At 36.9% G+C, this 25,071-nt stretch overlaps 2 protein-coding genes across 5 annotated transcripts in view; one reads left to right on the top strand and one right to left on the bottom strand.

Annotated features, from left to right (window-relative positions):
* The window catches only part of LOC135728603 (coiled-coil-helix-coiled-coil-helix domain-containing protein 5), a 31,224-nt gene extending 26,071 nt beyond the window's left edge, over nucleotides 1-5,153 (bottom strand). Inside the window, exons 1-5 of one of the 4 annotated variants that reach the window (XR_012336375.1) lie at nucleotides 5,022-5,153; nucleotides 4,497-4,637; nucleotides 4,207-4,358; nucleotides 2,677-4,048; nucleotides 135-2,592 (exon numbers count right to left, since the gene is read on the bottom strand). Coding sequence is in view for 3 of the 4 variants with exons in the window: in XM_065246553.2 (XP_065102625.2) it covers nucleotides 4,023-4,048; nucleotides 4,207-4,358; nucleotides 4,497-4,637; nucleotides 5,022-5,023 (321 nt within the window). In the remaining variant the exon portion in view is untranslated. Of the gene's footprint in view, nucleotides 1-134; nucleotides 4,049-4,194; nucleotides 4,359-4,496; nucleotides 4,638-5,021 lie in introns of those variants that run through there. The other 3 variants (XM_065246553.2, XM_073814038.1, XM_065246543.2) reach the window with 3 other exon arrangements.
* A 393-nt stretch (nucleotides 5,154-5,546) lies between these two features.
* Nucleotides 5,547-24,871, top strand: atp13a1 (ATPase 13A1). Its single transcript, XM_065263152.2, has 25 exons — nucleotides 5,547-6,023; nucleotides 6,672-6,761; nucleotides 9,761-10,024; nucleotides 10,316-10,471; nucleotides 12,108-12,177; nucleotides 12,734-12,840; nucleotides 12,911-13,040; nucleotides 13,645-13,700; nucleotides 13,781-13,907; nucleotides 15,442-15,579; nucleotides 15,661-15,781; nucleotides 15,864-16,021; nucleotides 16,102-16,277; nucleotides 18,249-18,359; nucleotides 18,439-18,564; nucleotides 18,678-18,786; nucleotides 18,868-19,061; nucleotides 19,326-19,422; nucleotides 20,183-20,367; nucleotides 20,480-20,594; nucleotides 20,685-20,881; nucleotides 20,959-21,101; nucleotides 21,182-21,293; nucleotides 23,384-23,527; nucleotides 24,322-24,871. Exons 1-25 carry the CDS (start codon nucleotides 5,703-5,705, stop codon nucleotides 24,430-24,432), a joined length of 3,558 nt encoding a protein of 1,185 aa, XP_065119224.1. The 5' UTR covers nucleotides 5,547-5,702; the 3' UTR covers nucleotides 24,433-24,871.
* The last annotated feature ends 200 nt before the right edge of the window (nucleotides 24,872-25,071 follow it).

Here is a 25,071-nt window from a genome sequence, read left to right as displayed (position 1 = left end):
TTTTTACGGCACACTTTAAAAAAAAATCCTGGGTTATTTTATACCCAGTGTTGGATTAGTGAGGGGAAAACTCAGCTGTTTTGATTAAATTAACCCCATTTTTTTATTTTGACCCAACAATTAATTAAAACAACGAGTGTAGTGTCTCTTCAAATTGATTCGAATAAAGAGGTTCAGGTTTTTGGCACCGTTCATGATGTTGTTTAAGATTGTTAGGCATCAGGTTTAATGTAGGATGTACACTAGACACGTCACTTTTGCTCTCTTTTTTTAACAGAATGAATCAAAGAGAGGTCTGAGGTGAGGAAAAATCAGGGTTATTGATGTTACAGGGTTACTTAGCCTTACCGCAACAGGGTAGATAAAATATCTTGGTAACACTTTACACTATGGATGTATTTGTGAACATGCATTGGCTAATATGAACTAACAATAAGCAATATAGTTTTAGTATTTATTAATATGAGTTAATTCCAGTGTAGCTGTTCATGTGCATTACCTAATGTTAACCATTTTGATATAAAAAATGTATTTGTAAATGCCATGAACTGAGATTAATAAATGAGGTAAAAGTATTGTTATTTCATCTCAGCTAATGCATGAACTAATGTTGTTAACAAATACAACCTTACTATCTCTTTAGTACTAGCAAGGAAATAGCACAAAGTATTAACAGTACCCCTTAAATTTTAGAGGACGTGTACACTTGTTAAAGTGTTTGTGCTTTATTGTAATATATTAAATGTATATGTCACCTGACTGTTGTTGCAATTACCACTATTGTTATAAGTGTAGTTACAGACATTGAATCTTTTTAATTGGTTATTGTTGACTATTTTTATTGGCAGAAGTCCAGCATTGGAATATTTATGTTGCGGCATGAGAAAATGTATATGTGATATGTATTATTTATACTGAAGATACTAAACAATGTACAGTACACGTACAACACGGACGCTTAAAATCCTTACGAACTGAAATGTAGTTGTTTTTAGTACTGAACATGACTTGCTGGTAAATCATGTGTGCAGCTGACTACTCATGTATTCATTAACTATTTTGTGATACTGGATTATTTCATAGTGATTTTGAGTGTGGTAATGATATTTCTTTAAGGGACTGCATCGATGACAGCTGTTGATGGATAGATGAATGATATATCTTACAGCACACTGTAATCTTTTTTTTTCTCTCAGTGAATGTGTTTTAAGTGTATGGTGTTCTGGGTTTTTCAATATAACTTGTCATTTAAAACATCGACACAAACCTGGCTATTTGATTTATGGCTGACGCATGCTACTCTGGCGGGTATATGCTCATAACTCCGGTAAAAGAATTACATTTATTCTCATAAATTTCAGTGTGACCACTTCTCTAGTTTTGATAAATGAAAGATCTCTTCAGCTCGGTGGTCAAAGGCTCAAACCTCCCTCTGTGTCCTCCCTCTCGTTTTACCAGCGGTCAAAGAAATTTTAATCTAATGCCTCCCTACACAGTCTTTTGTTCCTGGACCCAGGGAACCAGGGCACATGTGAGGGGGAGATATTGCATGCCTGCATTCTTTGGTTTAATATAATACAGTGACGCCAAGGTAAGGAGGTGAGGTCTAAAGAGAAAAATACTTTACATTCCAACATTGCTCAGGATATGCTCCTATATCATTCAGTGGTAGAGGTCATGGGTTCGAATATTAGGGGACACACATACAGTACTGATAAAAATGTATACTGCAATGCAAATCGCATTGTATAAAAGCATTGGCCAAATCCCTAAATATATGTTGTTTGACCTTATGAGAATAGATAAGAGTATTCTGACACTTCAAACAGACACCAATGCATTATATTATAACGAAAAGTACAGTAAAATGGATTATCCATGAAGCAACATATTTTAGTTCATGGTGATGCTATTTTACAAAGAAAAGATAGATATTGTTGAAACTATGGTTCTGTATGTGATTTAGCCAGTACAAAATAACACTGCACACATTTAGTACAAAATCCTAAAAATGTTTAGCTATACATACATAAATATAGAGACTATAATGGATTTAAATGATTATTTGCTAATGTTAAACGAGGCCTCCTACTGATATCTAATTTTTTCTCACCCATAATGAACAATTTCACATTGTAAATGGTTACTCCAGACATTATAACCTCATCAAACCTCTTCTTTATACACTATAAAAAGTAAAAGTTGGATCAACTTAAAAACTTTTTTTCAACTTAAGTGAAAAAATTCGTTTGAAAATGTTTAAATGTTTTAGGTGCTACCAATTGAAGTATTTTTTTTAAGTGTTTCAATTTTTTTAGGTCTTACTATTTAAGTTTTTTTACCTTCTATTTTCCTGCCAAAGTAAGAAGATTTAAGTTTATAAACTTATTTGTTTTAGGTTTTACTAATTTAAGTAGTTTTTTTCACCTTTAATTTTCTCTTAAAGTGAGAAGATTTAAGTTTATAAACTTAATGTTTTTAGGTTTTACTAATTAACATAGTTTTTCACCTTTGATTTGCTCCTAAAGTGAGAAGATTTAAGTTTATAAACTTATTTGTTTTAGGTTTTACTAATTGAAGTAGTTTTTTCACCTTCAATTTTACCCTCAAAGAAAGAAGATTTAAGTTTATAAACTTATTTGTTTTAGGTTTTACTAATTGAAGTAGTTTTTTCACCTTTAATTTTCTCTTATAGTGAGAAGATTTAAGTTTATAAACTTAATGTTTTTAGTTTTTACTAATTAACATAGTTTTTCACCTTTGATTTGCTCCTAAAGTGAGAAGATTTAAGTTTATAAACTTATTTGTTTTAGGTTTTACTAATTGAAGTAGTTTTTTCACCTTCAATTTTACCCTCAAAGAAAGAAGATTTAAGTTTATAAACTTATTTGTTTTAGGTTTTAAATTGAACAAGTTTTTTTCACGTTAAATTTTTCCTTAAAGTGAAATGATTTAAGTTTATGAACTTATTTTTAATTAAGAAGTTTTTACAGGGGACATTTCACAAGACTTTTTTTAAGATGTAAAATAAATCTTTGGAGTCCCCAGAGTAAGTAAGTGAAGTTTCAGCTTAAAATACTAGTGTAGATAATGTAACATGTTCAAATTGCCACTTTGTAGGTATGAGCAAAAATGTGCCGTTTTTTGGGTGTGTCCTTTAAAATGTAAATGAGTTGATCTCTGCACTAAATGGCATTGCTGTGGTTGGTAAGTGCAGATTTTTATCCCCTTCTGACATCACACAGGGAGCCAAATTTTAATTACCTATTTTTTCTCATGCTTGTGAAGAATGGTTTACCAAAACTAAGTTACTTGGTTGATCTTTTTCGCATTTTCTAGTTTGATACAAGCACTGGGGACACAATTATAGCACTTAAACATGGAGTCAGATTTTCATGATAAGTCCCCTTTAAGCAGCTTTGACTTATCCAGTTAGACTTTTTTATTGGAAATACATTTGTATTGGTATCTCAAAGAGAAATGATCTAAGAAATGCTTTCTTAGTGACATATTGGTGTAAACTGTAAAAATAAATTCAACCTACTATTTTAAGTTTTGACTAGTGATGAGTTGACATACGTTGAAATTGTTTAACTTAATTGTTAAGTTAAAGTAACATAAAAACTATGATGTCATTTTTACAGTGTAGGATACAGATTCAAAAGTGAAAAAATAAAGTCCTACTCTTTGGTAAAATGTTGCAATAGAAAACATCTTCAGAAGGACAGAGAGCTAAAAATAGAAATGAGCACATTTTATTGCATCTTCATAGGTTTAATGTCATTGCAACTTTTTTTTTAAATGATTTATTTCATAAATAGTTGGAAAAGTTCAAAGTAAGAACTTTGAAACGGCTTCAAACTATGTGTGCAAACAATTGAGTTCTGTTTGTCCTTGTTTCTTTGTGTCGCAATTCTTCAAAAATAATAATAATTTCCATAACCCATTTCCCTCCTGTATTAAAGTATAAAAACACCTGTGTTTTGTCTTCATTAGATGAAACAGTGACAAAAGGCTGGCATCTACGTGGGCTGAGGCGCAATGTTTGCTGTTGAAAAAAAAATTGTGTTTATAAATCTTTGAATTCATGCTTGCACTCAGTCAAAAAAATCATATTTATTAGAATTCAAGCTGTTGTTCATGTTTATTTGTATATATTATATAAAAAAATCCCAGTATGTTTAACACACTGACTTCATTGCTCACCTATTCCTGAAAGGTCCACGGTCTCTGCACAGGCCAAGAAGCGGGTGACATGAGGTTGGCATGTTTCAGCCGAGCTCTGGTTTTCTCGCAGACAGCGTTCAAATGTTGAAAACTCATTAGCACAATCTGTTCGTATTTTTCTTATTACTGGACTGCATTGAGATGGAGGAAAAGGAGGAATTCAATCACATCATATATTAACTCTCATATATTATGATGTAGAAATAAATTGCAATCATTTATAAGATTTCCTGTTTTCTACAGACTTTAAACATCAGATCAGGACATACTGTGATGAAGTACACTGTGCAACCTTCAGTTTCAGGTCTTGACACTTCTCTTGCCATGACGTTGGATTGGAGGCAACGCACGAGCCATATTCCTCCAGCTCCTTCTGACAGTATTTAGTTGTGATGTTCATTGCCGCCTGCCTATAATGCAGCATATATGCAATAAATGCAATGTTATACCCTGCTTAAAATGCAAATACTTTTTATAAATAATAGTTTACACTTTTTTATGTAAACTGTTTAATACAAAGGTTATACTATAAAATACGTTGAAGGCAGGGGTTAATGGAAAGCAAAACATTTAAAAACATCTCAGCAAATTAAGTTTTAGTGTAGTTTACTTAAAATGTACTTGTGGAATTCATTGCGTTTAGCCATGTTTGATTAAACAATGCTAAATTTGCTATTATTAAAACAACTGTAATATTGTCGCCGTGGTACGTGGTACAACACTGATGTAATATAAGTTAACAATATACACAAGCACATATTAACATACAGATGTTAACAACCAGCATTACTCACATTTTGGACAGCTATGGTTTTCACTAGCTTCTCTTGAAGGTTACTGCTTAGTGCATCAAGCACATGGGGAAACGGAGCGTCCGCACTCCCGCCGGCGTGATTTGATTGGGCAAAATTTCCACTAACGGTAACCTTATTGGTTCTTTCACGGGTAGCGTCAGAAGGTAGGCGGGGCTTCTGTACTGTACAATTTATTTTATTATTAAAAATCATTCGTTTTAAAAAGCACACCAGTATTTCAAACGGTGAAATAAATTACTTTTTATCATCTTTTTATTTAACAGCACGTTTGTGTTAAAAATAACGATTTTTTTTAAAGTTTTTATTTCATAAACAAAGAAAAGTAAAGCGCTTTATTACATACATGAGTGCGCATATATCCTGCAATAAGAAATCAAGTTATATTTAAAACTGAATATTAACGTATATAAATAATAGTATGTTATAAATAATGTATAAAAATATTATTTAAAAAATAAATACGCCGGGCAATGACATGTACCGGAAGTTACGTCACAACCCTACGTGATTGCGTATGCGGAACCTGTCGTATGTCTGAAATTTTCAGAAATCTGTACAGTGGGCAGACAACGGCACGGTGCGAAGCTGCCTTTATACCATCTGCGCCTGCAAGGAGGAGGTGGAGAGTAGGAGTCACACCGGAAAAAGGCTCGCTACAGAATGGATGAAAGTAAAAAAGAGGGAAATACGGCAGCAGACGGCGTTAATGGGCCGGGGGGAGCGCAGACGCGAGCTCACACGGATGAGCTCGTACGGTCAGTCTCACTGCACAGCCGCAGGCCACTCGTACTGCACGGTACCGTGTTTCCGTTCCTGTTCCTTTACCCGGGCTGTTTGTATATGTGGTTTGGAGTTTACGGTGCTTCCGAGTACGTCGAGGCCGGCCTACTAGCACTCGCCGCTATCGGGATCGCGCACGTCCTGACAGTACTTTCAGGCTACTGGTCAGTGCACGCGCACTGCCTGCTCACCTGTTCTAAGGTAATAAACAACATTAATGTGCTTTAGAAATCTCTCAACAGTGATTTGATAAACATTTACGTGGATTTCTTTCATTGGGTTGGCAAAATCAAAAGTTGAAAGTCAAACATATGGCTGTGACATCACAGCTCTGCTGAAGTAATCATCACATAAATTCTTAATTGTTATAATAGGATGTACTTATTGGTTGTAATGGAAACTAATAGTCTGTACTGGTAATGTGTTGGCTTCTTTTTGTGGGATGTTATTTAGTGGACGGGAATCAAGAGAACCGGAAGTGGTAGAGCAAAAGTTTGTTGGTTCAATCCCAGGGAACACGCTTATTAATAATATGTATAACTTTAATGCACTGTATGTTGCATTCGTGTTTGGATAAAAGCATACACAATGTCAAATAAAGCCAAATGCATACTGTATGTGACCCTGCCTGTGAAATCCCATCTAAAGTCATTTGTTGTGATTTCCTGTTTTCTTCATAAAATCATCCTACATAATGTAAAGAACATTCTGTGCAAATATAACCTTGATATCTTTAATATTGTCTGAGTAAGATCATGAGTAAAGATTAAAATCAAAGAATGAAATGAAACCTAGCTCTAGTCTATATCTCACAATAATGTTATTATTGTACACTTATATTTTGAACAGGAGTCTGATCCAAGCAAGGCTTCTTTTGCAAAGGTCATACCGACACCGAACAACGGTTCAGCCGAATTAGTGCCTCTTCTAAGGGATAAGGTGAGATCTTTATTCTAGGTGTTTAAGTTGAACAACTGGATGCACTTTAACATTACTGATTTTTACAATTAGAGTTTCAAAATTATAGAAAGTTATTTAAAAGTCTCAATGTCAAACTGGCTGAATTAAAATAGCGCACTGCCCCTTTAAATGACCACTTTCTGGCGCTTTAGCATCATTGACAGTAGGGCTGCATAATGATTAATCGCTACTAATCGTTTGCAGAATAAAAGTTTTTGTTTACATCATATATGTGTGTGAACTGTGTATATTAATTATGTTTATATAAATACACACACATACACAGTGTTTCCCATACATAGGCTCTACTTGGGCGCTGCGCCCAGGTAAATTGCGACCCGCCCAAGTAAAAAAAATCACTTTACGAATTTCCGTATTTCTGAACTCGACTGGATGACCCGTGTTTTTGAGAGAGAGAGAGAGAGAGAGAGAGAGAGAGAGAGCGCGAGAGAGAGGTGGGGGTCGGGTGACCGTGAAGATGATGCACGCGTCATAAACTCATCATCCAGCGCGGCAAACTGGATCAACTGCAGCAGCACATACGGAGCAGCCAGGGAACACACTGCGACCAAAATGGTCGCATATGCTTATGTGCATATGTGTTTATAGCATCTAAGTTGGCTTCATTTTGCGTGCAAGCACGTTGTGTCTCTCCGGTTGAGTGTCCGTTCACGTGCTCTCTGTTTCTCAATGAATTGGGCGCGACGCGAAGCAACCTCAGTGTCACATTGTATCCTTTCATGTTTCTGAACTTGAGCAGAGTTTTACCATTAGAGGTCTTTCTTCACTGAGGACGCGGGACCCGTACGGTTCCGGGTTTATATTTAAATGGTCAGATGGGTCCGGGTCGGTCCTAGTTCATTACTTCGGGTCCCAAGTCTGAATAATATTGTGTGTAAAACCCGAGTCGATCGGAGAACGGCCGTGAGCGCTACCGCGCTAAAGCTCGAGTGCTGTTTTAGCGTGCCTCCGGTTTCTATGGCGATAGCAACTGGCTCTTGTCACGACCACGCGCCGCTTCATTTTCTTTATCCCATTTTTTATTAGTCTTACTATTAATAGACAATATCTTTACTAAAATCTAAACAGTTTGCACAGAGATTGTAGCAAAAAACAGTGCTAATACTGAATGAGCAAAGCTCTAGCTGACTCAGGATATAAAGAACGCAAAGCTGTAATGTAAAGTCTGTCATCGGGACAGCACAGCAAGTAGACTTTTAAATCTGAAATAATTAGTGGATTAAGCTTTTAATCGGCAAAAGAGAAATAGAAAGCAGTAAAAGTGCCTATCTAATATAAATTATTACCATTATAACATCAGTCACATTTATAATCTATAGACCTGCACTGTCTATATAGGCTATAGTATACATAGTATTGTATATAATTGAGTTTGATAAAAGGGGTCATCAAATTGCTTCATATATCAGTGCAAAAACATCAAGTTTTTTCGTGGTGCTTTGACAAACAGTGTCAGCTTTGTTTATGGCAAAAAAAGTTTGGGGTGGTTAGATTAATGAACTATAATGTGAAATTAATATGAATGTTTTATAAATCAAAGTATTGTGTTGTGTCACACATTATTAGTTCTTTGTTACATGTATAGTAGACCATTTTTTGTCGGTGGATAATAATGATTGCCCTTTTCACCAGCTACCACCACAAGTAAATTTCAGATCTGTGGGAAACACTGCACATACATGTAAATATTTAAGAAATTTTTACCTGTGTATATACATTTTTATATTTAGTTAATATAAATACTTAATATGTAAATATATTTTTCTCTTAAAATTCTACATACATGTGTGTGTGTATCTATATATAAATAATTATTATACACCGTACATACACATATATGTAAACAAAAACTTTTATTCTGCAAATGATTAGTCACGATTAATCATTATGCAGCCCTAATTGACAGGACAGGTTGCAACGTCAATCTCTCTCTTGGCTGTTTAAAGCCTCCTGCGATGTCTTTTTACTCCAATTTAGGTGTTTTCAGTACACCGATTGTGATACTCACAACCGGCACAACGTCATAAATGTCTCTGAACAGATTCACACCCACTTTTAGGGAAAAACAAACCGCCAGTATCTGATCGAGGAAGTGGACTAACCTTATAACATGCTAAAGAGTTGTCGTGTGGTTTACTCTTAACAGCACAGACGGGCTTAACATTATTGAACATTATTATCTCATTAATAATGTATTGCATAACATCTCAAGCTTGATTAGACACTAGCAACCTTAAAAATACAGTTTAAGTTATGTAAGCTTCTCACAACTCCAATATTTTACAACTTATTATGAACATCATGTTAGTTTAGATCGATCACTGCTGGGATGTCTAGTACGTTCGTTATCAACTAGCCCAGGCTACCTGCCATTATCATCCATATCTTGCTGTTACGGAAAATCATGAATTACATATGATGCTATCGAAAGCTAAGCCAGGCGTGTTATATGGCTGGAAAAAGAAGTGCACTCAGTACTCTAAATATAAAGATAAAATGTATACATTTAAAGATGTTTACTTTCAAATACGAAGTAAAAACATTTACTGGCTTCCCTGTTGACTCGGTCAGGTACAAGTAAATGTCATGATAAGACACATCTGGGTACTAGGGTTGTTACACCAATTTGACACTGGGAGAATGAAGGCACATGTTTTTAAATTTACCAAATTACGTTTGTGGATGTATCTATTGCAGGCAGGGTGGACATATAATTACTTGATATGTTTAATCTGAGTGATCTCTTAAGTTATTCACACCAGCCAGCTTAGGTTAACCCCCATTAACCTAAATTACAAGTGTGAAACGCTCCTTAACCTAGGGTGAAAAGCAAGGTTTAGAAAGAAGATAACCTGGGGTTAAGAGCAGGGTGAAAAGCCTAAACGAGAACTGGAAAAGTAATGGAATTGTGGTGTAAGTCTCCAGATGAAAGATCTAAATGAAGATTTTTTGTGCAGGATGAGGATGGAGAAGAAATGCTGTGTTTCGAGTTCCAAAAGATCCGGTATGTGTATGACGGCAAGGAAACGAGGCGCTTTTTGCAGGTGGCGTTTCCAATTAATCAACCCATGAGTTATTTCCAAAACTGGAAAGGCTATCAGGAGGAGTTTCAGTTACGTGCTGCAGAGAAGCGTTATGGGACGAACCGTGCAGAGATGGTGGTGCCGGACTTCCTGGAGCTCTTTAAGGAAAGAGCCACGGCACCCTTCTTTGTTTTCCAGGTTTGTGAATTGAGAATGATGTGTTATTTCTCATATTTATTAGGCTTTTCCTGGTTTACAGTTTAAACAACTTAATTATGCAAATTAATTCAACCTACTTTTTAAAGTTTTGATAAGCTGACATAACGTAACAAATAAAATTAAACGATATGTGTTGATGTTATATCATTTATCAGATTAATAGCTTGTGCATTAGAAATTGGTATTATTAATGCATGATCTTTCCATAGTGTTTTATAATCATGAGAAATTGCCTTGGTTTGTATTACAGTGTATTTTGTTTCCTTGCAGGTGTTTTGTGTGGGTCTGTGGTGTTTGGATGAATACTGGTATTACAGTGTTTTTACACTATTCATGCTGGTGGCATTTGAAGCTTCTCTGGTGCAGCAACAGATGAGGAACATGTCAGAGATCCGCAGGATGGGAAACAAACCTTACATGATCCAGGTCATTGCTTTATTTTGTTGCAACACCTGTAAAAAATAAGGGTGCCAGAAAGTGTTTTGCAGAGGCCAGTGGTTCTCAAACTGGGGGCTCTTGAGATTGTGCCGTGGGGGCACAGTTTTATAAGATTTTATAAAATACATTAATTTATCATGAATTCTGTGTAATTAAAGGATAATTCGGCCAAAAATTATGATAAACCCATAATTTATTCACCATGATTTTTCTGGAAAATGTCCGACCTATTTTTATAATATATGAATATGGGGTCCACCTCCTTCAAGCCCAAAGATTGTGCATCCATCCTTTACTAAAGTAATCCAAACGGCTCCATTAGGATAATCAAAGGCCTTCCAAGGGTAATCCATACGAGTGTGTTATAGAAATGTTCATATTTAAAACTTTATTTATGGCTGAACTATGCCTTTAAACCTCAGAAAAATAAGGCTACTAACCAACAGCACTGCATTGTATGTTTTACAATGTTTTATGTCATACGTTTTCTTTGGGGGGCCACACAGCGCACAAGTGGGGGCCACCGTACACATGGGGAGCCACTGGTCGAAAAAGTTTGAGAACCACTGTCGTAGAGAAACTATTTTATGGTTCTTAAAAGAACTACTATTTCTATTAAAGGAATATTCCATTTTCTTAAAAGTAAAAATCCAGATAATTTACTCACCACCATGTCATCCAAAATGTTGATGTCTTTCTTTGTTCAGTCGAGAAGAAATTATGTTTTTTGAGGAAAACATTGCAGGATTTTTCTCATTTTAATGGACTTTAATAGAGCCCAACACTTAACACTTAACTCAACACTTAACAGTTTTTTTCAACAGAGTTTCAAAGGACTATAAACGATCCCAAACGAGGCATAAGGGTCTTATCTAGTGCAACGATTGTCATTTTTGACAATAAAAATAACAAATATACACTTTTAAAGCACAACTTCTCGTCTAGATCCGGTCCAGCACGACCTAACGTAAATGCGTAGTGACGTAGGGAGGTCACGTGTTACATATATAAAACGCACATTTGCGGACCATTGTAAACAGTTGACATACAACAATGTAGGAACGGTCCTCTTTCAACACACTTGTAAACACTGGGGCGGAGTTTCGCGTTCGTCTTCTGTGACCTCTTGATGTCATGATGTATTGCGTGGGGTCACGCTGGCGCATCACGACCGGAATTAAACGAGAAGTTGTGGTTTAAAAGTGTATTTTTTTTTTTATTGTCAAAAATGACAATCGTTTTGCTAGATAAGACCCTTATGCCACGTTCGGGATCGTTTATAGTCTTTTGAAACTCCGTTGAAAAAAACTGTTACGTGTTGAGTTAAGTGTTAAGTGTTGGGCTCTATTAAAGTCCATTAAAATTAGAAAAATCCTGCAATGTTTTCCTCAAAAAACATAATTTCTTCTCGACTGAACAAAGAAAGACATCAACATTTTGGATGACATGGTGGTGAGTAAATTATCTGGATTTTTCTTTTAAGAAAATGGACTAATCCTTTAATATTACATTTTGTTTATTGAACTATTATGACAAAGGAGTATTTAAAAACCCTTATATTTAAAAGTGTAATGGTCAGATGCATTAGTTTGAGTGAGAATTATGTAAGATTTTATCTTAACAGGTCTATCGAAACCGAAAATGGAGACCTATTTCTAGTGATGAACTGGTGCCTGGAGACATAATCTCAGTTGGTGAGTTATATGTGTTATAAAGATATAATATAAGTTTTATATCGCTATAAAGTATTATGTAGTCCAACTGGTAGAGCAGTGTTTCTCAATCCAATGAGTCAAATCAGGTGTTTTATATAGGGAGACATCTAAAACATCCTGGGAGCGGTGCCATGTAGGACAGGTTTGGGAAACACTGTAGTAGAGCATTGTGTTGCAAAAGGGTGTGAATTGGTGTAATGCACTGTAAGTCACTTTGGATAAAAGCATCTGCCAAATGCATAAATGGTAATATAATACCATAAAGCCTCATAAAGTATGTGGGCGTGTATGCTAAATGAGATAACAAATTGCCCATAGCTTTGAAATTGCTCTGATGTCAGCAAAGAAGTTATCTAGCCACTAAAATGCTAAGGATAAACAATGCAATACAATACTTGCACTTGTTTTGTAAAATTAAAATCAGAATCACTCATTTACTGTTTTTCCTGACAGGAACATTTTGGCTTTTTGTGGTGATATCGAAAGTGTCCACTGTACCTTTTCTATTTGTAAGTCTTCTTATCATTTCTCGCAGGACGTTCTCCCCAGGATAACCTGGTGCCTTGTGATGTTCTGCTGCTGAGAGGACGGTGTATAGTGGATGAGGCCATGCTCACAGGAGAGTCAGTGCCTCAGATGAAGGTGAGTCCACAGCATCATCACCAGATCTCCACAACATCCACTCTATGTAACGACTGTGTCGTGTTTGTAGGAGCCTGTGGAGGACCTGGACCCTGATAGGATTCTGGACCTGCAAGCTGATTCCCGCCTGCATGTTATCTCGGGTGGAACCAAAGTAGTTCAGCACAGCCCACCTCTCCGAGCTACTGCAGGGCTTAAACGTTAGTATTCAAAAAATGTGCATGCATCCAAAAAATCTTCATTAAGTGCTTGAACCACAAGATGAGTCAAAGCTTAAATACAAAGGACAGGCATACTGCAGTTTTTAGCTCTTTTAAAAAAAATGTATTAAAGGGATAGTTCACCCAAAAATTATTTTGTTATCCTCATGTTGTTGTAAACCTGTATGAATTTCTTTTTACTGATGAACACAAAAATCGAAATTTTAATAAATGATGTAAGAACACTGCTGATTGTAACCAATGACTTCCATAGTAGGAAAAACAATTACTGTGGAATTCATTGTTTACAATCAAATCAGCTGTGTGCTTACCATCATTTATTAAAATATTTTCTGGATAAGAAAATGCTGACAGAATTTTCATTTTTGGGTGAACTATTCATTTAATGTAATGCAAGTAATTTATATTACAATGTTTCGACCATCAAATGGTCTTTTTAAGGTAAAGTCAACACATTTGGACTTTAACCATTAGTATTATTAATTTGTTGATTACTGTTGCATTGACTTAAATATCAGATATGCACCACCTGTGGTTTAATATATGAATTTAATAAAATGGCAATGATCTTTTCTCTCAACAGCTGTAGACAACGGTTGTGTAGCTTATGTTTTACGGACAGGATTCTACACTTCTCAGGTGAGGCGTTCGATACGGTGCTTTCACTTGAATGTTGTATTTTGTAATTCAGAAATAGTTTGAACTTGTTGATGTTTCAGGGTAAATTATTGAGAACGATTCTATTTGGAGTGAAGCGGGTGACGGCGAACAACTTGGAGACGTTCATATTTATCCTCTTCCTATTGGTTTTTGCCATTGCTGCCGCTCTGTATGTTTGGGTAGAGGGTGAGTCCATTTGAAAATGCTTCCGTTTTGCATTTTGTTTGCATTTGATTATTTTATTTTCCTATAAACTTCCTACTATTTTGTCATATAATTTTGCATATTTACATCCAAATGCATAATGTAGTTTACAGCTCAAAGTTGGATAAAAAACCCAGAATGTAAATCTAAATTTAGTTTTACAATTAGAAAAAAATTAAGCATAACGCTTTATTGTGTAACTTTTTAGAAGGATCTCTTGACTGAAATGCAATATAGTATACATAAGTATATTATCAGTGGTGTATAAAGTAGTGATGGGAGAAACTAAGCTTTTCGAATCTTCAAATCAATTGAACCATTTGCTTTAAAAATGTATTCAGTTTTTTGAAGCGTTGAAACACCACACACGCTAGAGACAACTGCTGGTCAAAATAGTGACAGATCTGTCAAAACAGTTTACCCTCTTTTTTTTTTTTTACAAAATAATAGCAAGATTTTTATTAAAATATGTTTAAAAATAATTTAGTATAATTTAGGGCAAACAAAGCATTAAAACTAACTCCTCTTTTAATTATGCACATTTTTGTCATTAAATCTGTCTATAAACAAAAAGTAGACAAAATGGTAGTGTTATTAGTTAGAAGGATGAATGTTTTATGAACCTGCATAATAAAACTGACCCGAGTTCCCTTAACAATATTAGACACTGGACATTTGTGATCAACTCCCCCTAGTGGTGATCCATCGTATTTTCGAAATGTTTCAAAACAGTTATGAAGTAATAAAACCTCGTTTGCTAAAATCACGTTACTTGGCCAGTTTGAAACACGCTCCGAACCAATTGATTCAAAACAAAAGATTCGTAAAAGTTTCGAATCCTCATGAAGCAGTGCTTACAAAGTGAACTGTATTGTTTTTATAACCTAAGAATAAGCCGTTTTTATCAACACACACCGCGGGTCCTCTTACATGGAAGTCGTAATTTTGCGGCGTCATGTTTTCTAAACGGTTCTGTTCTGGCCATCGTAGCTTCAATATGCGTTTTCAAAAGGTAGGGGTGAGATGTGAACTGTGCCATTGGTTGCAATTCACAATTTCACCTCTAGATGCCACTAAAATTCTAGTTCTACAACTAAAGCTAGGGCCACACCAAAACATTTTTTATATCTTATTAGTGAGAGACCAAAAACATGACAAAAAATCTGTTCCTATAATGTGTGGTTTGCCGCTATGTGGTCATCACACCACACATCGTTAAATTCCCTTTACATAAGTTCACAAACAATGCGAGGCTCGACGGAGACCACAGGAAATCTTGCGATGTCTCTCATGGTCAAACTTGACTACACGTAAACAAAGACACACACACATTCAGCCCGATTCTCTTATGATGTGTGCCATGCTTTATTTATTTTTATTCTTTATAATTTAACCTGATTCTTTCCATGAATGAAGACATAGAAGCTGTTAAAAAAGGAACCAAACTTTTGAATAAACCGTTCATACGTTTCTACAGCATATTAGATCAGTTTATACATTTCCGTCTTTCTTTTAGGCACAAAGGACGCGAGCAGGAACAAATATAAGTTGTTTCTGGAGTGTACTCTGATCCTGACCTCAGTAGTGCCACCTGAATTACCCATCGAGCTTTCATTAGCTGTTAACACATCTCTTATAGCTCTGGCCAAACTCTGTGAGTTAAAGATTTTTATTTACATTTTCATCTCATTTATTTCCCTCCTTGCACTTATTCACTGACGTTCTTCTTCTACAGATGTGTTTTGCACCGAACCTTTCAGGATTCCATTCGCGGGGAAGGTGGAGATCTGCTGCTTTGACAAAACCGGCACCCTAACAAGTGACAGCTTGGTAGTTCGAGGTGTAGCGGGGCTCAGGTATACGCAGTATAATTTATTGTAGGACGAAATGTAAAATTGCTTTGTAATTCTCATACGCTCCTCTTTTTCCAAATCGTAGAGAAGGTAAAGAGGTCACACCAGTGTCAGAGATCCCAGTTGAAACGCATCGGGTGGTGGCCACGTGTCATTCTCTGGTAACGCTGGATGACGGACAGCTGGTGGGTGATCCGCTGGAGAAGGCTATGCTCACCGCAGCAGACTGGGCACTCACTAAAGGTCTCGATTCATAAAAAAATGGATTATAGACAAATCCCTGTAGGGCATCCCTGTAGTTTTATGGTTATCCTTCTGTTTAGATGAGAAGGTGTTTTCTCGCAACATAAAGACTCCAGGGCTGAAGATCCATCAGAGGTTTCACTTTGCCAGCGCTCTGAAGAGGATGTCCGTGTTGGCGTCGTTTGAGCGCCTGGGCTCTACGGAGCTCTGCTATATCTCCACTGTTAAAGGCGCTCCAGAGACACTGAGGGACATGGTGAGAATTTGATCTATTACTGTTATAAAAGTTTATCTTCATAATGCAGTAAGTGTTAGTTTAGCTAGGATGTATGCTTACCCACTTTTGTCCCATGGTTGATATTTACTTGTTGAAGTACAGTGCCAAGTGCTTAAAGAGATACTCCAGTCAAATATTAAAATTGCCCCATGATTTACTCGCACTTAAGCAATCGGTGATACACATATCCATAATCTTTCAGACGAACACATTTAGTGTTATATTATGCTGGGTACACAACAAAAAGATAATTTTGGGCCGCTGATTTCCCGTCTTCCGAAAATCCTAGCTATGTCCCGATTATCTTGATGGTTCTACAGATTATCTTATCAGATTTTCCCTTGGTGTGAGGTGTGTAAAGAGTGTCCGAACCTGATCAGAGGAACGTCGGAGCCACCTGATCGCGAATCGTAAATATTAAATGTGTTTTAATATTTACGATCAGAAATCCTGATGTGTGGGGGGAACCCAGAGAAAAAACGTGTGCACGCTCTTAAGATTATTACATGAAACAAAACAATATCCAATCAGAGAGCAAGATGATGGAAGACGGAAGCAGTCACGGCGTAACACAAAGTGAAGTTGATGCAAAGTGATCTTGCACAGACCATGTTCCTGCTGTCTCCATGGGTATCATTCATGAAACACGAGCATAACGAATTTTTGTGTAAATCGTTCATAAAGTCCTTTTGGCGTACATTTTCGGATTCATGAAAATGTGCGTATTTTCCAAATGTTAGTTGGTACGAAAGAAATCTACACCTGCTCCCAGCCACGCGTAAATGGTGCGTTTAACATCCGAACGTTTTGCTCATCAAGAAGGCTGTATTTTAATTCACCATAATCATGTACATATTACACAGCATTTTGTAAAAAATATTATACAGTAATTATATACATTTTTTCTTTTAACTTAAGCTCCAGTAATAGCATCTGCAAACGGAACACTTTAATCAAATACATTATTGATTTCAATAGGGCTGGGCAAATTGTTTCCTATAAAATGGCCAAAATCAGGCATAACACATTTACGATGGCTAATATATAGATTTGGCAGAGTGCTGCGCAAAAGGCGTATTTTCAGAGACGCGCAGACTTACTTGCCAAGAATGAAGACTGGTTGATGACTTGTTTCAGGCTACCCAGACCAGTTCTTTTGTGAAAAGTTAAATCTGCTCAAATGTAAACTGCTTGTGTATTTTCTCAAAAAAAAAAATTTTGAATTAACTTCTGATAATAAAACTTCAATTTCTGCATCTGATAAATTTTTCTTTTTCATTTGCTTTTAAGAAGACATGTTGAAATCCTTTGTTTGGTGTCATAATATGATGCCCATATATAGTTTTCAGTCGGATTTAATGGGCAGTATTTATGGTAATTATGAATAAGCATGCACGCGCGTCCCATGTACGATTGATAGGAATTCATTAACACATACACACATTTAGCTATCAAATCTGACGTTTACGAAGTATATATTACATTGCATAGTGACTCTCGTGAGTCCAAGATGGCACCATTACTGGAAGCTAGTTATTATAGTTTATAAAGTTTATATTTTTCTTACGAAGTCGAATTGATTACCAACAAATTTTTTACTAACCCCTTTGAGCCGTGTGGATTACTTCTGTGAAGGATGGATGCACTTTTTTTCAAGTCAAGGGGGTCGCACATTAGACAAGAAGCGCCGCGTCGCGCCATGAATCTAAAAACATAACACATTATTTTCTATGAATGTACGCACACTGATGGCGTGTGTCCGCTGTGACTCTGGACGCTGCTCAAATCCCTGTCGCGCCACAGAATGCTATGAGTGAGCAAGCTGACTGTGACAAGATGGCCGCCAGACTTTATTATGAATATCTATGGCCAGGACTGTCCTTTCATTGTGTCTATAGATATAAAAATAGCAATGAATATTTTTATTCACAAAACATTATTGTGTTTTAGTTCTCAGAGTGTCCACCCAGTTATGATGAGGTGCACAGAGAGATGTCACGGGAGGGTGCGAGAGTTCTCGCGCTGGGATACAAAGAGATGGGACACCTGAGCCATCAGCAGGTACTCACCGTTGATCAATGAATGACATCAGAATGGCCGGTGTTTTGGAAGGTGTAATAATAAAAGTCTTTGTGTGCAGGTGAGAGAGGTGAGCCGTGATATGCTGGAATGTCACCTACGATTTGTAGGATTCATGGTTGTCTCCTGTCCACTCAAGACTGACAGCAAAGCTGTTATCAGAGAGATACAAGAGGCCTCGCATCATGTAATTACACTAACTTTATCAAATATAATATGTGACCCTCTCTATGAAAGCCCAGCTAAGGCTACTTGTTTATGTCATGAGAGATGGATGTTAACATCTGTCTCTATCCACAGGTTGTGATGATAACAGGTGACAACCCTTTAACTGCGTGTCATGTGGCCAGAGAGCTGCATTTTATCCAGAGAGAGCACACGCTGATACTACAACAGGCCCCCGGTGAAGGTGTGTGACGAGACGTTTGGAGATCTGTCTACTTGAACAGCTTTGGCCTTTTATTAAATGGCTGTTTTGTTTGTTACGCAGGCGATTGGCAGTGGGAATCTATAGACGGTTCTGTGCACCTCCCTCTACCTCATGCATCAGTCTCGGATCTGATCAGGCGCTATGACCTCTGTGTAACGGGTGAAGGGCTGACCAAATTGTCCTACGATCCACGATTGCTGAACGCCCTGCTTCCCCATGTGCAGGTCTTTGCTCGAGTTAGCCCCAAACAAAAGGTTAGTTTCACTTATGATTATGAGAAAGCTAAGAGAACAATTTTAAATCAATACTTTTACTAGCTGTATAATAGTCATGTCAGGGTCCTGTTGGCAATCATTTGGATGGAAATTATCCGCTTTGCATTTTGGCCGCACATTATTTTCAAATAATTTAACGGCCCCTCGTCAATTATTCTGTACTTATAAATGCTTTTAATTTTGGTACTCCACATACTTTGAGGCTTGTTGTAACCCTGTATAACTGTGTTGATGTCTTTGCAGGAATTCGTCATAACTAGTCTAAAGGGACTGGGTTTTGTTACACTAATGTGTGGGGATGGAACGAATGATGTTGGTGCACTTAAACATGCCCACATAGGTAAGACATGGTGTATTATGTTAAAGCTGTTTCTGGGTATCTGATGTTAATCTGGAGTACCTATAGAGTAGTATTACATCCTTCATATCTCCGAAGAGTCTTTAGTTTTATCAGATTTATAAAAGACAGATTAGCTTTATTAATAACAAAATGAAAAAATTCGGAAGGAGGAGTTACTAGTTGAAGGAAGAACGAGTCACGCAACACAACACTGACTTATGATTTGTGTCGTTTTTATAATATGCACTTAAAAGCTGATTTCCAACATAACAGAGAAGTTTGTCTTACCGCATGCAACTCATGACCCGGTTGGGACTTTCCATGAAGTCCAGCGTTAAACAAACACACGCAAAACTCCGGATAAACAAACTATATCCATTGTTTCCGTAAGACTGGCTTTCTTCTCCTTACATTCCAAAACACACTTCTTCTTTCATCCCATTGTTGAGTCTTAATGTAAAACAAAGCTGCCTGTGACTTGGCGTCCTTGGTTCTTGCTCTCCCGCTGATTGACGGGAAGTGTCCATAAAAAAAGTGATGCGTATGGCTTACCCCTGAAAATATGAATATTTGGTTGGAGTATACCTTAAAATTGTATTATTATTGACTACAGGGGATCTCACCAATATTTAAAAGATTTTTTGACTTTTATATTAGATTTCTCGACTCGCTCTGGGTCCTGTTTTTTTTGTAAATTGTATATCTGTACTGTAAAAACAATCAATGTGCTCGAATCCTAATCCAGATTTGTGTTTATCAGGTGTGGCCCTACTGGCTAACGCCCCAGAGCGTATACCAGAGAGGAAGAAGAGAAATAAAGACAAAGAGATTTCCTCTGTAGATCCCAGACCTCCTCCTCCAGTCACAAGTTCAGGGAAACTCACTTCACGTGGAGCCAGACAGAGAATAATTGCACAGAGAGAGGAACAGCTCGCTGCACAAAAGGTGTTTCATCACTTATATTTATTTATTTACCTTTAACATTTGATGGGTGATCTCCTGGTATCTGTGTCCATGGACGTGATTAATCTTTTTCTTTTTTAATCCCACGCTGTAGGAGCGGATCAGTCAAGTGCTACGAGAATTAGAAGAAGATCAGATGCAAGTTGTCAAACTGGGCGACGCGTCCATCGCTGCTCCGTTCACATCTAAGCTGTCCTCTATTCAGTGCAGTAAGTCAAACTCCTTGGGCTTTACCCTCTCTTGACTTAATTTCCCAGATGAAAGTGGATTTATCCAAATGTGCACTGTCTTGTTTTCAGTCTGTCACGTGATAAAACAGGGCCGCTGCACTTTGGTGACCACCCTGCAGATGTTTAAGATCCTAGCGTTGAACGCTCTGGTGCTCGCCTACAGTCAGTCTGTGCTTTACCTGGAGGGGGTGAAATTCAGCGACTTTCAGGCGACACTTCAGGGCTTGCTGCTGGCAGGCTGCTTTCTGTTCATCTCGAGGTCAAAGGTGAGATGAGAGCTGATAAGCTGACTGGGATTTATGATATCTTCGCTTTAGTAATTATTGCGTTTTTTGTTTCCCAGCCTTTGAAGACCTTGTCGAAAGAGCGGCCTTTACCCAACATCTTTAACCTGTACACTGTCCTGACAGTGCTGCTGCAGTTTGCAGTCCACTTCTGCAGTCTAGTGTATCTGTATAAAGGGGCACAAAGCAGAAGCCCACCCAGGTATGAGTGGATCAGTTTTGCATCTAGTGCAATTGTTTCTTTGGAAGGGCGTGCCAAAATTTCTTCTTCTTCTTCTACAGGGCAGAGCAGTTTGCAGACTTGTACAAAGAATTCGAACCAAGTCTCATAAACAGTACTGTATACATCATGTCAATGGCAATGCAGATGGCTACATTTGCCATTAACTATAAGGTACTTCAATTATTTTCATAGTATGATAGTAATCATAATTATGTTTAGGATGTTTAAAAAATATTTGCAGCATGTTTTAAACACTAAAAGAATCATTTAGTCAAAAATGATAATATTGTCACTGCTTCGGTGCGTCCGAAATGGTTTTTTATGATTTGTTTAACAATCACAGACTTAAATAATTACATAATGAGGAATACATTTTTTGGTTCCTAAATTTGGTTTTGTTTCTATTTTATTGTATTCACTTTTTTGTGTCACCTCAGCTCGTGTTGCCCTACGAGCACATTTTAAAATGTAGCCAGTAGTAGTAAGTCATGTGGGTAACTTTCGCCTGCTGTTATCCAAATACTAAAAAATCGGACTTACTACTCACCTGTTTAGTATGAAAGTAGGCAATTTCGGACTGAGCGGTTGTGTTGTTCCAAACCCATAATATTTTAATATTTAGTAAAACAACGACTGTATGCTCATGCACCAGTGCCCCCTCCTGTCAGGGCTGTCACATCCTTTAAACTCTCTTTCCCTTTAAGCCCGGGATACAATGCATGATTTTTGTCATCCTATAAGATCATTACCTTATCACAGTGTGCGACATGGATCATTTAAACTTGGGTACGACAAGCATGTAGACTGTACGATCATGACACCTTGACCGAAATCCTTGAATTGGAGACTTTGACGACTGCGACACACCTTAGCACAAGTTCACCAATCGGTACACAGGTCCTGGCAGCAAACACACTGTGCGTTGATCATGCTGAATTCCTGACACTATCATAAAAACCATCATAGGCTATCTTTGGACGCAAAACCAGGAAAACGGCCATCTTTACATCTTCTCACTGTGCGACATAGAACCACCGCAGATATCATCACGATTGTTTAACAATAGTAATTGGGACGGCCAAAAATCGTGCAGGCTTTAGACGCACTTACAAAAATAAAGAACATAAAATTTTAACAAAATGAATTTTAAATGCACAAATTTATAAGAATTACATAATTAGTAAGTGGGTGATTCTCACGAAAACTTGGTTTTAAAAAATGTCAAGCATGAAAATGTAAAAATTGCTTAAATTTACTTTTTTCCCCACCAGACATTGAAAAACAAAGTCTGGAGTAAATGGGAACATTAATTTAAACACTTTTACTTATCATTTAACACTTTTTGTAACATAATTAAAAAAATTAGTCCTAAAAAATCTCATTACCGCAACAGTCAGAAAACATCAACACTGACATATTTTCAAAATGACATGAAAAACCTGAAAGAACATAATTTGGAGATTCTGCACATGCATTTAAAATCAAAGTATTATGCTTCTATTAATTAAATTAACATTTAATAAGCATCTGTTGCGGTAATGATAATCAAAATGTCGTGTAAGCATTCTGACAAGACAATATTTCAAATTAACTGTAAAAAACTGATCTTACCTGGTAGCCATCTTGAAGTAACTGGTCCATGTGCTTGGTCACTCAAAATCAAACTTTATTAAAATTCTGTATGTGTGCTTAAACTGTTCTCAAAAAGTGTGGCGGAGGATGATTTCTGTCATCTAAAGTAGTCTAGCAAAACATCCATTTATTTTTTTCTAAATATTTTTGTGTTAATTTGATTAAATTACAACATAACGCATTTTTCAAACACAAACGGACACATTGCGGTAATGAGAATTTCAGCAGAAAATTAGATAAAATTGACAAATTATAAATTCTTATGTTGAAATCACACATTGTGCAAGGTAGAACACAGTATTGTGTTAATTCTGATGCTTTTTAATATTACTATATTACACATTTTATAGCTAAAATCATTAGTGCCGTGGTGTTTCAATGGTTTCGTGAGAATCACCCAAGTATGGCCCCTACAAAGAGATAGTCAGTATGTTGACATGCCAGTATGTTGTTTTGAGTCCTCTTAAGTCTTCTTGATTCAATAGCTTTGTACAAAAGCTTCATGTTATATGAATTTATTATTTTTAGTTATTTACTGAAACAATTTATTGCATCTAAACTTAGTTTCTGGCTGAACTCTTCTTTTAAAAATGTCTAATTAAGTTATTTCAACAAACCATTTTCCTCAGGGCCATCCCTTCATGGAGTCTCTCAGAGAAAATCGGCCCCTGCTATGGAGCATCGGTTTATCAGGGCTTGCCATAGTTGGGCTGTTGTCGGGATCATCACCTGAATTCAATGAGCAGTTTGCCTTAGTGGACATTCCAACTGAGGTATTATATTCAGCACACTATCCAACACTTACAAATCTTGACACCAGTATGTTAGGAAATACTACAACATCATATAATAGTTCTCCTTAGAGAGCAAAGAACATGTATACATGCATATTTTAAAAATCCACCAGATATAGGCAGTGTCTGAAATAGGCCCCTATGCCTATTCACTATTCCCTACATTAGTCCACTACTATATTTCACTTGAATATGAGCGAGTGAGTGATTTCACCAAGCGCTGGAAGCCCTGCAGGCACTATTGTGGGAGTTCACTTGGCCCGCTCCTCACGGTACCTTCACATGGGACAGAAGCGTTAACACTTGACGGAAGGCTTGTCTGAAGTGTGCCCAACAGCCAATCACAGTGGCTCCTACACATGTTCCGGTCTTCCATAAATGTAATTGACTGGCTTTGCCTAAGTTATTTGCATAAGGCAATCTGATTGGCTCACCAACCGTCACCCATTAAAAGTAATTGGGAAGCGTTAACGCTTACGCCCCGTGTGAATGTACCGTCACAGTGAGACTAGCGGCTGAGTTGTACACTCATTTTTTTGGTGCATTATGGAATTGAATAAGTGCACTGGCTATTGTCCACTATAATTTTGGAAACCACTACAAAATGGTGGGCTATTTATATAGGGAGGCTATTTTGGACACGGACATAGTATGCCATCAACTGTTTAAATTAGTTATTATGCTAAATAAATGCCTCTAATCACTAGTGTACAAAAATGGCTTGTTACACTTAATTTGTTGTATTTTTATATTCTTTCTCTTTTCCTTTACAGTTTAAGTTAATAATAGCCAAGGTCTTGGTTTTGGATTTTGTCGCCGCCCTGCTGGTGGACAGAGTTCTGCAGTTCCTGCTAGGTAAAGGAACCCTGAGGTTGCCTAAGTGAACTTTTATGGCTGACAGTCACCGAAGCAGCTTCTGCCCCTAGTGACCAGACTGTGAACAGGATTTACAGGACTACGGTACTTGACCGGTGGCAATTCTGCGAGATCCAAAAGGAGAGGCGTGAAACTCATTACTATAACACAGCCCAGTGTTTCCATTTCTCCCTTGTCTCTCTCTGTCTTTGCTCTGACTTAAATCTTTTAGCTACATTTTCTTTCTTCTGACATCTTCCTACTCACATCCCCTCCGATCTAAAGGCCAAGAAAACTACAGTATTGTGTTGAAGGAGAGAGTGTGTTTTTAGTGCGGTTGAAGCGCGCAGCTGTGGATGGGGCATTCTGAAGACAAACTGAAGACAAGTGTTTGTTTTTTTGTTATGTTTTCATTTTGTAAAAAGACAGATCTGTGAAAAAACTTATAAATGACTAAAAAATGCTGTTGATGTGTTTTTATTTAGCTGCATAGCTTTTTTGGTGTCAATAAGTGTTTTTTAAACATGATATTACCATACATACTTCAGTATGTCTATACTGTATCAAACTACAACAGTATTACCATCTAATAACATAATTGAACCATGGTTCTGCTACAGACATTTGTTTACCTTTTAATGGCTCTAGTTAGTGATAAGCTTATATTT

Source organism: Paramisgurnus dabryanus, chromosome 3, assembly GCF_030506205.2.
Source record: "Paramisgurnus dabryanus chromosome 3, PD_genome_1.1, whole genome shotgun sequence".
NCBI classification, from domain to species: Eukaryota; Metazoa; Chordata; class Actinopteri; order Cypriniformes; family Cobitidae; genus Paramisgurnus; species Paramisgurnus dabryanus.
Note: the sequence above shows the minus strand (reverse complement) of the source record. Positions and strands in the feature narration are given on the sequence as shown.

Coding starts and splice junctions, on each gene's coding strand:
- atp13a1 (XM_065263152.2), top strand. CDS start 5,703: ATGGATGAAAGTAAAAAAGAGGGAAATACGGCAGCAGACGGCGTTAAT. Junction 6,762..9,760: donor TGCCTCTTCTAAGGGATAAG/GTGAGATCTTTA, acceptor TTTTTTGTGCAG/GATGAGGATGGAGAAGAAAT. Junction 23,528..24,321: donor TAGTGGACATTCCAACTGAG/GTATTATATTCA, acceptor TTTCCTTTACAG/TTTAAGTTAATAATAGCCAA.